General features: G+C 36.3%; 1 protein-coding gene across 1 annotated transcript in view; it reads right to left on the bottom strand.

Annotated features, from left to right (window-relative positions):
- Position 1: 1 nt before the first annotated feature.
- Positions 2-16,933, bottom strand: part of FNBP1L (formin binding protein 1-like) — a gene marked incomplete at its 5' end in the record, with an annotated part of 31,199 nt that continues 14,267 nt past the window's right edge. The window contains 10 exons of the mRNA XM_009703525.1: positions 2-70; positions 1,142-1,300; positions 1,690-1,838; positions 2,325-2,419; positions 2,896-3,028; positions 3,643-3,752; positions 11,487-11,690; positions 12,536-12,682; positions 14,824-14,952; positions 15,481-15,585. Of these exons, the coding sequence (XP_009701827.1) occupies positions 63-70; positions 1,142-1,300; positions 1,690-1,838; positions 2,325-2,419; positions 2,896-3,028; positions 3,643-3,752; positions 11,487-11,690; positions 12,536-12,682; positions 14,824-14,952; positions 15,481-15,585 (1,239 nt within the window). The remainder of the gene's footprint in view (positions 71-1,141; positions 1,301-1,689; positions 1,839-2,324; positions 2,420-2,895; positions 3,029-3,642; positions 3,753-11,486; positions 11,691-12,535; positions 12,683-14,823; positions 14,953-15,480; positions 15,586-16,933) is intronic.

The following is a 16,933-nucleotide window of genomic DNA, read 5'->3' as shown; positions in this document are numbered from 1 at the left end:
CCCCCCCCAGCAGCTGCATGTAACCTCCTTCAAGATCTCGCCCATTTTCTCAGAAACCCGCTTCAGGAACCTGCAGTCCAAGAGGAAAAAGAAAAGAACAAAGTTACTGAAGGCCTTTAGAAGACGGAGAAGCGTGCTCAGTTCTAACAGGCCAGTCTCAGCGGCTATACGTTAGCCTTGTACTTAATTCCACAAACTCTCATTAGAAATATGAGCCACAGCTTTTAAATTAGCTGCCTTTTTTCTTCCCCCCCCTAGTAATCAAGTAGTGCAATGCTGTTTCCAGTCCTCAGTGATTTAACAGTGAGGGGAATTACTGTACATTTAAGATCTTGATTTCAGACTAAATATGATGCAATTCAAAGACTTAGCTTACAGGCACAGATTAAGAATATAAAATCATTCCCTTTTCAGGAGCAGAGAGAGGTTTCAGTAAGACATCAAGCATTACATGTAGTCTCTTTTTTTTGTTTCTTCAAGGTATCTAGAGTTAAAACAATGAACTTGTGTCCAATACACAACATTCTACATTACAAGTACTGAAAAGGAAGGAGAGAGGCAGGTCAGTGGACTTTCTGGCCTTCTTTATCATAGCATTTTTCCTGAGCGTTTTTGTTGAGCTTTCAGAATCAGAAAACATTTTCCTGTTTAAGAAGTGAAAGCTGCCAAGTATTTGCTAAGGAAGGAAATTAATAATTTTCAGTAACTGAGTTCAGTAAGTTAATGGAGGAAAAAACCCTCTGTTTTAAGCATATAGTTTAAGTCATAAAAATGGAAACAGTAAATCTTAGAGATCTTTAATTAATTTTTCAGTTCTCTATAAAAACAAAGAATTGTATAGAATAAGCAGGAGTCTTGGTCTTTTTCTGTTTAGTAGCTGAATTGGATTTAGTGCTTTGTGAAGGAGGAACACTAGATCAGTTAAAGCAGAAGACATCGGTCAAAATTACAGACCAGTGTAAGATGCATAATTTAATGTGGTCATCTCTGAAAAAAACTATAGCAAACAACAGACCATTTCTGACTTCTGATATTCTAATGCTTTCCCCGAACCCCTGTAATTTACTATTTTTCCACTATTTTCCCTGGGGCATACACAACTGAAAGTTGCCAGTTTACTGTTAGATATATGTTACTGCACCTTTGCTGTTTTTCTCTAGCGTTACATCTATATATGATGTTGGCACATAGCCTTCCTCTCCATTGTGTCTTCGAGCTCTTGTCCACCCATCTCCTTTGTCTTCCTCAATAATGTACAAAATCTCCCCTTCTTTCATTGCTAGAGTGCCTTCATTGTGACCTGGGAAAAACAAGAGACAAAGAAGTCTCAGTGTTCAGACAGAATTTCAAGTCATCTTTTTCCCAGGGCATAGTTTCCAGATTATATATAAACAGGAAGAACCAAAAATCTGTGCAAGAGAACATATGGTCAAACAGGCTTACAGACGAAAACCTAGTCCCATTTGTAAAGCTGAGTATTTGCCAATAGCCCTGCTATTAGTCATCTTAAAACAGCACAAAAGTACTGCTCGGGAATTAAAGTGATTTATAAAGTATTTCCACTGACCTTACAAGCAACTAGTTGCTCATACAGTTAATTTACTTAATCATTTTACCTGTCTTCTCTCTATGTAGCAAATAATCCATGCCTTATAGTCAAGGAATCATAGTGCGTGTTTTTAACCTTACCATCAAACGGATATATTGCCTTGCAATGTCCTATAGCTGGTAATGGATCATCATCTTCAAACTCATCATCAAACTCATTTGGATGCGCATGTTGCTGTGGTGGGCCTCGAACCTCCTGATTTGCATCATCCGTGTAACTCCCTTCAGGGCTGTAACGCAACGATTGGAGCATGAGGACTCTGAAAGTTCTTGGCTCTAACACTGAGAACATGCCTGCATCATGGGAAGGGCAGACTGCAGACAGTGCTCTGGGAATGCCTGTTAGCGGTTTTTATATTTACTGCTAGAGGTGCTTTTCTAAAAATACTGATCTAACAAAGGCTTGGGCTGAATTCTGCTACAAAAACAAACACAAATTTGACATACCTGTCTATAGGGAACACAGAAAACTGGTGTGCCTTATGCAATGGAATAAGAGAGCTTTAAAAGGCACTGCTATTTAATGAGTGTGTGTTTCGATTAGACTCACTATTTTTTATGTTACCATAACGACACGTAGTGACCTCTAGAATTCAGTAAGATTTTTCCTTTAGAAGGACATAAACTTTCAGAGGATAAGTAACACCCATCCCCTACTGTTAACGATCAAAGAGATGTAGCGTAAGATATAAAAGCAGTAGAGATAGAATAGTCACCTCTCTCTGCCCTGTGTTACAAGGTGGTTGATATCACTGCTGTGCCGCCTGTCGCTTCTGGCTGCTACTTTACCTTCAACTTCAGAGAGCCAGGCCTTAGGAGGGAAAAAGACAAATATTGGTGTCAAAGAAAACTTGATTCTAAACCAGCAAATACCATTTAACAAATGCACTTAACTGCATACAGTTTACTTGTCAGTACATAGCCACACAGTGAGTGCATTCCCATGTGAAGTCTCATAATTACTTAACATGAAGCATGAACCTATCCCTCATGATTAGCTTATACTCCATACTAGTCTTAAGGGAAAAAAAATGATTTTTAATCCCATACGAATTTCAGAGTAAGTGAATAAGAAGAAATTCTTCTGAACCGTTTACATCTTTAGTGATGTACGTTCTTATTCTAGCTAGATGAACATACTTGAAAATATGGCACCCCATGAAAAATTGTATGGGAAGCGTTTTCTTAAATGAGGTAGTTTTTCTGGGAGCTGCATTTATAACCCATAAGGCAAACTACAATTTTACCACTCATTTACATTTCCAAGGAATTGTTTTAGAGTCTAACCTCATTCTTGTGTATTTCCATCCGAAGACGGTCCATGTTGCTCATAGTCTCTGTTAATTTTGGTTGCAAACTGCCTGGATCACCCATCTGGGGATTTTTTTCATAAACATCCTTCATCTTGATGAGGGCATCTCTAAAAACATACAAAACCCAACAACAATTGTAAAAATTACATGTATCAGTACTGATTCATTAAAGCTAAAATAATGTTTATGTGTATGAGCTCCTGACCCATGATTAGATACTAAGCAGAGACATGAGGAACTACCGCTCCCCACACCACACCTAAATCCTTTTCCCATTCTGCCACCTTAGCACTCTGCCTGCCTTCCTTGTGTTGCACACAACCACATAAGGACTCCAACTGTCGACTCCTCTCTATCCAGTCTCAATACTGTTTCCCATATTGTTATACACAATTTCCTAAATATTAGTAACATTCTTAATGCACCAAGTTGCAGCTCTTGCTCAACAGACTTACGCATTGGGGTTTTTTTTTTTTAATGCATGCTTTTAGATCCAATGTTTCCTATGCAACGTTAGGATCATAGGAGCATATTCTAGTAAAGCAGAAGGAAGCAATGCTAACAGAACCTACATGCAATAAACCATGAACTAAAAATGCTTTGTAATAGCCTGGACTAGTATATTCTCTCCTAGCTTCTGAGCACTGTTGGCTTAGGTAGAGGACTTCAAAAGAAACAGACATAGAGAGAACCATGCCAAAACTCCAAAAAATTCATTCACTTTTGGTCTGTTTCCTTCTGTAGTTCTCTGTTAAGTTCATCAATTCTCTGTTGCAGTTTCTTGCGTCTTTGTTCTGGAGGGAGATGGCTGAAGTCTTCTAGTGCAGGGCCCTGCAAGTAGAAATACTATTAAACAAGCAACCCGCCTGTATCTGGACCGCTGAACTGACATACCCACACACAGACAGTGTTCACTGGAAGCAGGATGGACCTTCTTAAAAACTCCACTTGACACACAGCTCTATAAAAGACCGCAACAGAATAAATGTACATTCTTGCTGCCAGACCATAGTCATTCATTCAAGGTTCTTTCTGCCTTCTGTAACAGTTGGCTGACAGATGTAATTCAAAATTTGTAGACTCTATTTCTGAAAAGCCGAGCCATCCGTGTACCTATTACATCCACTGCACTTAAAGCAGATTTAGAAAGGACACAATTAATTACTACAGAGTAATTTCAGTCAGAACAAAAAAAAAAAATCTAAGATGTGTGTATAATAGTAATATGTATATAATTGATTCTTTCTCTGGAGTGTGTGTTCTATGGTGATTTGGATGCTATCAAAAGAAAAATACTGTATTTTGGATTTCGTTCCAAACTACTGTCTAGTTCTCTTCTGGAAGTTCAGCAGTCTTGCTAGAAAACATATTAAAACTTACAAAGTTCTGATGCACTTTACCTCGAGTAAGATTACTTCATAGAGCACAGAAAAAGCCTTTTATAAGATCAAAATTTTGACTTAGATCAAAACTTGCTCAAATATTCCAAGTCACCTTTTTCATTATAAGAAAATGATGTTTTAGGGAGGGGAAAAAAACCTCTTACTTTCCAAACTTCTTTTTAATCAAATAACCAAACCAAACCAAACCACCCAAACAAACAAAAGGTAAGACCACCTATTGTTATGAGCCCAAACCTGCAACAGTTTGACTGCAAACTTGTGCCAAGATTATAAACGGGATGGAAGGACTTGGGTGTGAAAAGCATGGGAAGAGATTTTTATGTATCTTGTAAGTTTGTCCCCTCAGGGTGACAGACATCGACAGTGTTAAGAAGGAAATATGGTATGCATCTTAATAACAGAAAGTTTACATTATTTGTGTCCTAGTTGCCCAAGAAACTTGTTTTTAGCACAAGAAACCCACTTGCCATTACAGTAATCCTCCATGGAGGCAAAGTGAACTGGACAGCATTTCTTTTTTCAAGAAGAAACTTGACAGACACTTGACTGTCGAGAGCCTAAGGCTCAAGTGCCAAGTTTCTAATGCCCCTTCTTAAGACCTTCTTGCCTCTCAACTTCTTGGTTCTTTTGCGCTTGTAAAATCATAATCTCACTGCTTTTCCAGAAAGGAATACAAGACACCACAAATGGAGGGAACTCAAGATACAATGTCTCCAAAATAAAGCAGAAATGTTTCTTTCTGGAGGGAAAAAAACCCAATTCAAATCCTTTCAGGTGCTTTTACACACTACAAAGAAACAAAAAGACAATCACATCCTCTGTGTCATTCTTCCTTACAGGTCAGTTAAAACCAGAGTATCCTACAGCAAAAATCCAAACAGAGGTCTTTTTGTGAACTTTTACTGATTTACTCTGCAAAACAATATTGATTAAGGTGTGGCTTTCATTTAATAGAACACCTTTCTAATATTTCTAAGCATAAAGGATCATCTCCCCTGCAATTTTTGGGTTAAATTCAAAGGAGTAAATTTTGCAGTATTCGGTATTTCTCCCTTACACAAGTTTCGTAATGCTTTCAATATACCTATTTTACGCTGCTTTAACAATTTTCCTGACAAAGAGAAATCCCCAAGCATTTCCATCATGACCAACTCGTGAATACTGGTCAACCTAAAATCCTGAAATCACAGATTTAGTTGCAGCCAGATCACAAGTCTAATTATCTTACATTAAGCATGGATGATTAAGAAGACCGTGTATATGAGTGGAAAATCTGAAGATGTATTTCAGCACCTGACTTAAAGCAGTTATGATATGGAAACACTTTCAAAGATTACTTTCATGCTATCTTAGCAGAAGTACAGCAGACAGATCAGCACACGGGCTTACCATCTTCACCGACCACTGCACAGTTCATTTGAAAACAGAAAGAAATGGGAAATTACTCACATGCAACAACCAGTTACAAAAATGATTAATGCCTAAAAACGTATCTTTAAAATATTACTTAAGGATTAAAACTTTGATTTATAGAAATTACATTTTACTATAAGCACAAGAAAAGCAAAATACAATAATCAGAAATACACTTCTGCTTACAAAATTACTGAGTGATAATGGGTAGTTTAACTTACGGAATTCTAATACACAACTTCATTAAACTACTTTTCAATGTCAGTGTTTTGAATAATATGCTAAAGAACTTCTATTGCAGAAGAATAAACAAACACACAGCCAACACTTCACAAAATAGCGGAATCTGATGATGATGAAGGACTGGTCAGCCATATGCAAATAATTTGTTAATTATAGCTAACAATCCACTACCACCACTTTTACAATGTATTTACTTTATTATCACAGTAGAACTACAACAAACAAGACCTTTTCAAGTTTGGAAGTTAGTAATTTTACTTTCTGAAAACAGCATTTGGGTCATTGCTGCTATCCTAGAAATGTTTTAGTCCAGATAAAAATAAAGACATTTAAAGAGTAAAAATTTTATCCTTAGAGGAAGCAAATAAAACATAGAATGCCAGGTGTCATATCCTGGGTTTAACGTTCATAGCATTCTGAATATCTACCATGCTTTCAAAGACTTTGGATAACCCTGTCCAGAGAAACACCAAACAACTTAGAAGATAATCTATCTCCAACATCATTTATGACCCTCAGCATTTGTTAAGGGCACACGCACAAAGTGAGAATTTCTAGCAGTGAGGAAAGCAAAGCACCTTCACAAACGATACTTTGGTAGAAACCTCAATAAAGTCCAAAGATGCAAAATGCCTATAAACATCTCATTCCCTTTAGAAAGGGTCTTCCAAGGAAACACAAGTAAGGTTTACATATCATTGTTGACGATGCATCTATTGATGCATCAAGTGGCACTGAGCAAAGACCTCTCATAAGCACTAACGCTATCTGGAAATGTTAAGGTTTCAAAGGATGATAAGCAGCATGGAATAGCAGTACTAATAAAGGAACTCACACTTGCTTACACATAAAGACTCTCTTCAATAACCTGTTCTACAGCTACTGTTTGCTGCTTTCGCTGTACATCACCCCAGGAAAATGTAACGCATAAAGCACAGAATGAGGGCAATCTGGTTTTGTGATCTCCAGTGCCTTGAGTGAAATCTTGTACAGGGCACGTTAAACACAATAACCAGTATGCTTACTGTCTGATATATCCCAACTCATGGGTAAGACGCAGTAGAAGCAGAAGTGAATTAAAAACCCTTTGGTAGTTCTACATGTCAATACCCCTTGAACATCATTTTGCAGGGACAAAACTGGGAAACAGCATCATGTACTAGCAACTATTAAGCACTGAATCAAGATACGTTATAAAGATAAGACTAATCAAAAAGATAAAAAAATTTATTAGAATTACAGTACACATTTAAGTTGAAGAGGCACTTGATATGTGATAATGTGATGTCTGTTAAAGTGCTTGCAAGGAATTTAAAAATATATAAAAATTAACTGTAAATCTTCAGGATTAACATAGATTAACTATTTAATATTGTGGGATATTTGAGTTAATCCAGATTCATAGGACACTAGTGATCCTTGCTAATTTTATGGAGTACTATTCTGTATTAAATTCATTCCCTTTCACAACATGAACAATGAATTGTAAGAATAAAAAAAATTAAATAAAAATACAGTTTCATTTCCCATTAGCATTCTGTAGTTGTTAGGAGATGATCTTTTTTGCTTCAGTAAGAGGATCTAGATCTACTGATGCAACAAGGTGTTATTTGTGAGCCAGGAGTCAGTACACATAGTGATCAACAAAAAGGAGGTGTGATCAAGACCTGTGCCATTTCAACAGTGATCTGATCCAGTTAGTTCCTCACTGAGTACTAAAGAAGGAACATCATGACCAGAACTACTTGTGATGTAAGTGACTCGGAAGGGGAAAGGAGAAACTGTCCTCCATAAATACTTAGGGGACCACACAAAGTTTTTTAAAAATGGTGGTGGTAGAAAGGGTATTTCCAAGATACCTGGGGGCCTGAGATAAGATGCCACAACATGGCTTAAAGACAAAGAAGATCCGTTTTAAGTGTAACTCATTATTTCAGAATGACAGCAAGGGAGTCTCTAGATCATAACTTCACTGCAATATAACATTGTTGTACTTTGATCTCCACATTATGTCAACAGTAGGCAACCATTCTTGATGCACATGAGACAGCAAGTCAATATTGTTTTCAAATAGCTGAAAATCATGAATTATAGATAATAAAATGGATCCAATTATCTCATTATTTGGATCAATAAATAACCTAAAACGTACATAAACTGGGCATCCTGTGCTTTACCGACATAACAGGAAAGGGCCAGTATATTTATCACTAGTGCTATAAATGTTGCTAGGAAACCACTTAATGTTTCCCTGTTGTTGTCTTCCTAACAAATTCTATTTGCAGAATATGCCACTATAAATTAGTAAATGAGTTGATAAATCTTAGAAAGTGGCATTTGTTTGTAATTTTTCAATAACTTTACCCAAAAGAACCTTGGACAAACAAGAACAATTTATTACTCAGAAAATGCATTAAAATTGTGACATTTCAAAAATCTGTATTTCAAAATCTGCAAGCACCATGTGCTATAGCATTTGATGTACAAAAGAAATTAAATTCTCCCTTCTTACTTCAGTGTCTTATAATCAACTACTATTATTTCAATTAAAAGTTAGCATCTGATCTGTCAGATGGTTTTTGTGGTGACTACATATCCAATGATAAATTACTGCAAAAATGTGTTACATGATGGTAGGAAAACATTTGTGAATGTGAACAACAATGAAGAAAGGTATCAAACACATGCTGAGCACCCTCTTTATAACACCTTTCTTTTAGGCACAAGTATTTGGAATGCGATAAAGAGTCTCTCTCTTTTATTGTATTTGTTGGTAACTTCTGTATAATATAAAACAAAGTATCCTAAAAGTGACCTTATAGCTGAAGTGTTACTGTTAACAAAGTAAGCCTTATAATGAGGGTGAAGAGCATTAGAAAAGCCACATCACAAACACACTGTTCATAGCCCATCATGCATTTCAACTGGTTATCAAACTTACCCCTCTTTTGAGGCTTCTGAAAGAAGGAATTCTGGGCTTCCCTGTTTTTATGTCACTCATGCAATAATGCACTGGTTCAATGGAGAATATGGGATACTGGGACCCATTAGGAGTACTGGATGTGTATAAACTAGTAGGGGTTAGGGGTGGGGATTGTGGCTAATATGGAAATAAAGAAAGCAATAAATAAGCCAAATGTTCAAAGTGATTTTAAAATGAAAATTCTGTCTTACAAAAATAAAATTTCCATCCAACACAGAAACAGCTTGTAACGTTCCAGACACATTTACACTATAACTGTATCGGTTTTAAAAGTTTCTGTCATTAATTAATCTTCAGAGTTACAGGTTGGTGCAGAGAATGAAGGAATAGTCAAAAAAGCTTTAGACTCAACACTTCCACAAGATCCTAACAAGATCCTGAAGTTGCCTGTCTTGCCTTTTCTTAAAACAGCAAGTTCCACTTTTCCCAACTTCGGTTACAGCCATTTGGGAAGTCTGTGCATTTTCTCGCTGTTTCTTCCTACATTTTGATGTACCCTACCAGGTACACTAAAACAGAAATATTAGGTACATCTACAGAGAGTGACTGAAACAAAAACTGTATCTCTGTAGTCAAGCTGGACTGACACAATGGCTGTGTGGCATTCTTAATATTATCACACGAACTTCCTGCACTTTCTTCCTGTCCTTTTTTCAAATCGTTTCTCTCAATTTTTGTCTCTCATACCTCTGCTGCTTTTTCCCAGTTTGATTTTTCTGTACAATTTCCTCTGCTGCACAACTCACTCCCTTTCCAAAAGACACTTACATCTTTGACATCATCAAAAATAGCTAAATGCGTATCTGGAAGACCAGCCATAGTTTCAGCTAAATGAAGGCCCAAAGGCCACCACGAATACCCTAGCTACAATAAATCAGCATATTTTTATATTGGTTAATTTAAGAGTATCTTTTAAAACCCGTAAATAGTATTTGGAATTAAATATGTGTCTCCTGATAAGTATTTTGCTCCTAGCTGCTGTTCTGTAGAACGTCCCTCCATCCTCCCCAAAAACAGGTGAAAAAAAGGGACAGCGTCTTCCATTTCCTCCAGGTCCCAGAGGAAGAGATGCATGTAGTATGTATACACATATGTATATCTGTGATTCCATACAGGAAACAGTAAGGCTGACCCTCTGAATGCTACATACAAAGTGAGTGAACCGGGCAGAAGAAAGAGTAGGAAAAGCCCTGTCAGCTTTCTTCAGTTGTCATTGTACTAAAGAATTTCTTCTTGTAACTACAGTAAACGACAAGGTCCAGACTGAAACCAGTGCAGATTTTCATAGCTTCCCTCTCCAAAATTCTCGGAAAGATGTCTTGTTGTCAAACTGGTAATCACGATCTCATTTCAGAACAGGCTGAATCTCATCCACCTCTGCAGCCAAATGCAATAAATATGCTAATGCATTAATGCATTTAAACTATTACCAATCATTAATTATACTGCATGGAAAGTAAACAATCAGTTTTCATTTTAACACACAGCTGCAGTTACATACCATACTGAGCAGGGACTAAAGAATCAGCTATATCCTTCCTTTCTGTAAAGATCAGCTTTCCTGACATACTAACAAGTGGAAAATAAATCCCTACCACTAATAAGCTCTTAAAATAGTTTCCTATAATAAATGGCAGAAACTGACTTGGAGCATTTAAATAACCTCATAGAAATTTGTGGGAATCATTAAAATGACTCACTGATATGCTCCAATACTAAATAAAGACCTAGCATAACATTTAAATATGTACATGCTACAGTATTCATTTATATAGCTAATGCATGTATTGATAATCGTTTTTGTTGACCCACGAAGGCATCTTGCACATAAAGTGTTAATTGAAACTCATATAGTAATATGAGAAAGGAGTCATTTCTCTACTTTCAGTTTTTTCTTGAGCATAGGAATATCTTTACGTATTTTATAGTAATACTTCTTCTAGGACATTTATTTGTATGGAGCTTCAACAGTATGTTTTATCAATGAGGTATTATAAATGTTAATGTATTCAGACAAACCTCTGAAGTTTTCAAAACTAGCAGCAGGTGTAATAAAAATCTATATAACACTCCTATATATAAACATCTACAAAATGGGACATTTAGAAGGGGGTTGCTTTTTGTAGTATAAAAAGAGAGATCTGAAGTCTGACCGATTCCAACGCATACTCCCCTTCCCCTTATTTTTACATTCACAATTAACACTTTTTCTATGCAATTGCAGAAAGTCTTTCCAGAAACTTTGAAATGTTACAGAAATGGGAAGCTACTTTTATCAAATAACTATTAAAAACATTCCCAGACACAAATCACTATAGAAGAAAAACTGGAAAACTTCCCCCAGTGAGAACTTGATTTTTAATACGGTAAGTATCCAACTCAAACCTGCAGATCTCCTTCCACATATTTTAAAAGACAGTGGCAAGCAAGGGGAAGGTTATTTTTAAATAAATAAATTGCTGCTTCCACACACTCTAGATCTTCGCATTTCAATTTTCCAAATAGTAATTTCTTAACTGTTACCTTTGGCTTCTTTCCAAATAGCCACAGCTTTCCTTTAGCTTTGCCCACTGTAGTTTTGGAATCCATTCGCATTCCTTCCTGCTTTGGTGTACTGATGGTTCCATCAGAGATAGTTCTGTAAATATTCTGACTGTAATCTTCAAATGGAAAGTCTCCAGGGGGTTCAAAACCAGATTTGAAGCAGTCTATCACTAGTTGAGAGTCCTAGATGTAGGACATGAAGGAGTTTAAAAAAGCAAAACAAGCAAACCCATCAGGAACCAGAGAAAAAAACAGAGACAAATAAATTTTCCCTTTAGTTGCAGAGATGCACAGATGGGAAAGTGAGAGCGAGCTCCAAATGCACGCTTTTGGATAGGTCAAGTTAAGATAACGTATGTTCTTTTTTCTCAGCAGTGTTACCATGACTGTAAATCAAAGCATACCTTCCTATTCAGGATCCAGCAAATACTCCCCAAGGGTTATCAAAAATCTGAAAGAGGACATGCTTTAGGGCCAAACTACTACTCCACCTTCTAATTTAGCACTTTATTAGCACTGAAATGCTACATGACACTGAAATGTAGCATACATTAGCACTGAAATGAAGATAACACTAAGCAACTAGATGTAGTAAGATACAGTAGGGAAGAACCCATGTTAGGAGTAGTAAGAAAGAAGTGCCAATAGCTGCAATCAAACAGGACACAGAACGATACTTCGTTAACTGAACACCCTTTATAGGATTTAATGCTACATGCTGGAGAAAATACCAACCATATTGGTATTCTGGGATGTTTCAGGATGACCGAAACAACGTGTCCAAAATCACAGACAGTGAGAAAGTGTCAAAGATCTTCAGAAGAAAGCAATAAAACAGGAAGAGAACAGACATGGAAAGTGGAAGTGACCATTTAGGCTAAAACTGAAGTCATAACCCTTTTCAAGCAGACAAATATTTGACAACAGAAAGACAAACATACAGGGTAAGTCCCTCTTTTCCCTCTCCACAGCTTCTGTATCAGTTAAATTGCTCATGCACATTTAAAAAGTTGTTCAATTCTACTTACTCTGTGTTCATCAACTGATTTTGCTGCAAGGATCATCCCTTCTAAACATTTAGAGATAATCGGAATAACCTTGCGCTCAGAGTCAGCAAAGCCTTTGTAACATTCACTAAGTTTGATAGTCCTTCTTTCATCCATTTCTTGAAGTTGCTGCAAGCACAAAGTAAGATAACATAAAGCTTCTATTTGCAGATTTTTTTCCCCAATCCTGATGTATGCACTTACTGTGGTCACCACAGTGTAGTACAGAATTCCTGTGCTTTCCCAGTATTTTTACTTGCTTAACAAAACAGAACTTAAGTTAAAAGGTCAAGTCCTTTCAGACACAGACTTTAGATGCCCAGAACAGTAAGTAAGAAGAGTTGATACTCTGATTTTTGAAAATGATGTAAAAGACTGGACTTTCTTTTCCTTATTCTTTTTTAAAGCACGTGTACAGTGTCTACAGCCACTTATTTAGTTTAAAATACTTGTTTCAGCCAAAAATAAAAACTACAGTAAAGAAATTCTACTAATTTCTCCATCTCCTCATCTCTCCTTCTAGTTCCAAATAATTTCTCTCTGGTGATAAATATCTCTATCTTGCCTTTATTTTTATACTTTCCAATAAATACCAATGATTAAAAAAATATGAAAAATTAGAAACGTTAAAATTACATGCTGTTTAAACATACTTTCTGATTTGAAATACAAACTATTTCCTTTAGCAGTGTGCAAGAAAATGAAGAAAAAGAATACCATTACCTAAGATTTGTAATAAAAGTCTACTGGAACACAACAAAAAGAAAAAATTAAAGAGAAATACTATTAAGAAAATAGCCCTGGACCTTTCACCTAATTGAAGGGGGGGGGGGGGGGGGGGGGGACACGACCAAAAGAAAACAAAAAGCTATAGTACATACATCAATAGGTTATCAAAAATGGGATAAGAAGTCGGATCTTTCCTATATGTACTGTAACAAAGGCAGATGTCTCAAGCAACATCCACTGTCACCTCCCCCCAAAAAAAGCAACAACCTAGTCATGCTAAATCCTTCTCCCAAGGTTTTCCCATAGAATATTTTACCAAATACTTGCAAGGAAATAGTAAAAATGAAGTTCCAAGAGAAAGTAGGGCTAAGGTCTTTCTGCTCTTACTGGTGATTTCAAAAAACGTAAGTCGTATCTTACAATGATAACAAATTTTAACCTTAGAGAAATAAAGGCAATAAACCAAAACTCTGGTCCAAGCTATAAACAAAGATGATTAAACTGTTTCTCCTGGGAGTTGACTGCAATTCCTCCATGAGTGTGCTAATGTCAGATCTACAGTAGTGCTGCTTAACAGTTAAAATACTAGAAAATTCTTTAATAAGCCAAGGCAATTTTCTCCTGTGAATCCTAGACCTATCTAATAAGTATTTTTTTAAAATATGAACTCCCTTGTGCTTCTAGAAAATACCAAGCATTCTTAACTTGCTACACTTTCAAATAAAGTCAGTATTTTTGCTTTCCATTTCCTCACTCCATGTCTCAGAATCTGTTTCTACAGTAACAGTACTCTCCCAAATTGCTGAACGTACATGCCAATACAGTGCTGAAGTCCTCACCTGATGTCCCCCAACTACTTTAGTTTTCCAAAGTCTCCTTGCTTTTGAAAGAATCTTGAAAATAAAAATCTGTATAGTTACATGAAGCACCTTGATAAATCCCCTTCTTAGATGCAAAGTATTGATGTAATTTGACCTTTGACTTTATTATTTTAGAGAGTTCTGTGGATTGCTGGTAAGACTGATGAACAAATGACGGGGGGGGGGGAGGCAGGGAGGCGGGCAAGAGGTAAGTACTTCTGCCTCCAGTCCACTTATTTTATGCCAGTACAACAAGACACATTAAACCACAGTCACCTCTAGCTATATGCTTTCCTTTGTCTCTGCCAGAGTCAAAGCATTCAGACACACACAAAAATATCAAGAGAACTAGGGAAGAAACCTTATTAGAATGATTGTTTTAACATTTGCTCTCACCCAGATGTCTCAAATACTTATTTTGCTGTACCTCTTCAGCAACATTTAAGCAAAGAGTCTATAAAATATAAAATCTTCATAGAAAATGCAACACAACATTTTTATTACAAGTCTAAGCATAATTGCTGCAAGCAGTAAAGTCTTATAATAAAATGCAGGTTGTATCAAGATTATGCTAATTTCTTGATAAAATTATCCACTAAAATCCCAAAAATAAAGTTTTAAATTTTAAAATCTACTTCTCCATTAGAAAATCAAACATACTTTGTCTGTTAATTATTTTACCTTATAAATCTGAGGAATGACAATGTAGTAGTGTTTGTGCTGTTCGCCATTAAAATTCTGTAGTTGTGCAGCATACTCATTTTTGTTTTCATCAGCCATATGTGTGCGCAGGTTTAACTGTTGCTTAGCCTGGTAGGAAAGTGTTATCAGTTCAAACACGTCTTCTGCTTTTCAATGACATACAGCATTATTTTAATTTATTTTAACAACTATGCAAAACCACTAATCACAAGTCATCAAAATCGACATCCTTACAATTGAAATAAAAAGAATGTGAGATTTCATACATATCATGATAGTCTACAGACCTAATTTGTCATACACAGAGAGAGCAATGATCATTTTAGCTCCCTTAGCCACATTGCTCAAATGCATGTCTAAAAAACACAGAAGTGACTGAACATATATAACACAAGATACCAAATACCAGTAAGCTTGCATGTTTAAGATGATCGTCATCATCTCAACAGCATCATCTCGAGACTAACGAAGCATACTCCTCCTCTGCGCCGTCTTATATTTTACTGTAACTTTGATTTTGCAAATAAGCAAGCGTACTTTATACACAATTTTATACACTCAAAGAATGTTGTTCCAGTACTGATGATAGACATGCAGATATATTTTATAATAGAGAGTAAAAGAAAAACGGCTTACCTTCTCAACATCAGCCTTTGTTGCATTAGTGTCATTGTCCAGTCTTTCATAGCTTTGCTGTGCCTTCTCTGCCTCTCTGCATTCTCTCTCAAATTTCTTTTTGCTCTACAAAAGCCACAAACTTACTGCTTCAACAGCCACTATCCTCTTTTGGTTTTCTACAGTAATTTTGAATTCTAAATGTCAAAGCTGCCACTTAAATATCTTAAATTCACTAAGTACCTTTAGATAAATACACTGTTCGTTCTCACAGCAATCAAGTCTCAAAAATTTTTAATTTTTCTACTGAATACTTATTTCCTTGAAGTACCAGCAAGGAAACAACTGTAATTATGCTATAAAATATCAGATAATCAAAATACAAAATAACCTATTACAAAGATCTGCAATTATAAACACACAAGTCCACTTTCTAGCCTGACTTCAATAACCTAAAAAAATTAGGGGCAGAAAACTTAAACTTGGACTTGTATAATTTTCAAGTTCCTTTCTTCAGTGATCTATCTGAATTGAATAAATTCAACTAAATTATTCTGAAGGTAGTGTGAACAATTTATCTGACATTATAAGATCTTAGCATATCCATCCATTATCATCACTACTCATATCAACCAGCATAGCTGCAAACAGCACAGACAACAGTATTCAATGTACTTGATGTTCAATACCTTCAGCTGTTGTCAAAACAACTGCTGTACGGAGAAACTGTTGCAGCTCAAGAAGTCAGTATCTCTAGAGACAAACTGGCAATAGAGATTGCGTAAGCACCACTCTCCTGCTTCAGTGCAAAGTCAGGCAACTGAGGATAAAGTGTCCCTTAAAAGGCTGTATGCATTTAAAAGACTGACTTTGCACCCAAGTAAATACAGCCCACACAACACAACCAATTGTCTGAGGTGAACTCTGGGAATTATCTTGGTGAAGCGTGAGAGATAGCACCTAAAACTACCGCATCTGGTTCTACTCTGATCCTCTGACCATGAATTAAACAGTTTGACCTGACACTGAAACAAGACATTGGTTTATCCGGGTCCACAACAACAAAACAGAAATTCACCCCTCCAGTATTGCTACACAATAATCTGCATTGAAGATACAATAAACTCCTAAGACACAAAACCAGCAGAATATCAGAATGCGTCTTGAACACACTTGATGGAATTTTGTATTTTCTTATCTTTAAAAGCATGTCTCTCAAGAAAAAGCAGCTTATAATCTGTCCTAGAGACATTACTTCCTGCATTTCTCTGTTAAAAACTAATTTTGCCTCCTGAAAGTATAATAGCCTATAGTGGTATTCTTGAATAGAACTCATGTAGCAAGCCCTCAAACTCAAGTCACACACAGTGACTTAAGATTTCATCCTCATATAAATAAACTGTCATTATTACTTAGTCTCTAAACAAAAAGTAGCCCGCAGAGAAGCAACCCAAGAGATCTGTACCCATGTTAA

The sequence above is a fragment of the Cariama cristata genome, unplaced genomic scaffold (assembly GCF_000690535.1).
Source record: "Cariama cristata isolate BGI_N322 unplaced genomic scaffold, ASM69053v1 scaffold20587, whole genome shotgun sequence".
Classification (NCBI taxonomy): Eukaryota; Metazoa; Chordata; class Aves; order Cariamiformes; family Cariamidae; genus Cariama; species Cariama cristata.
Note: the sequence above shows the minus strand (reverse complement) of the source record. Positions and strands in the feature narration are given on the sequence as shown.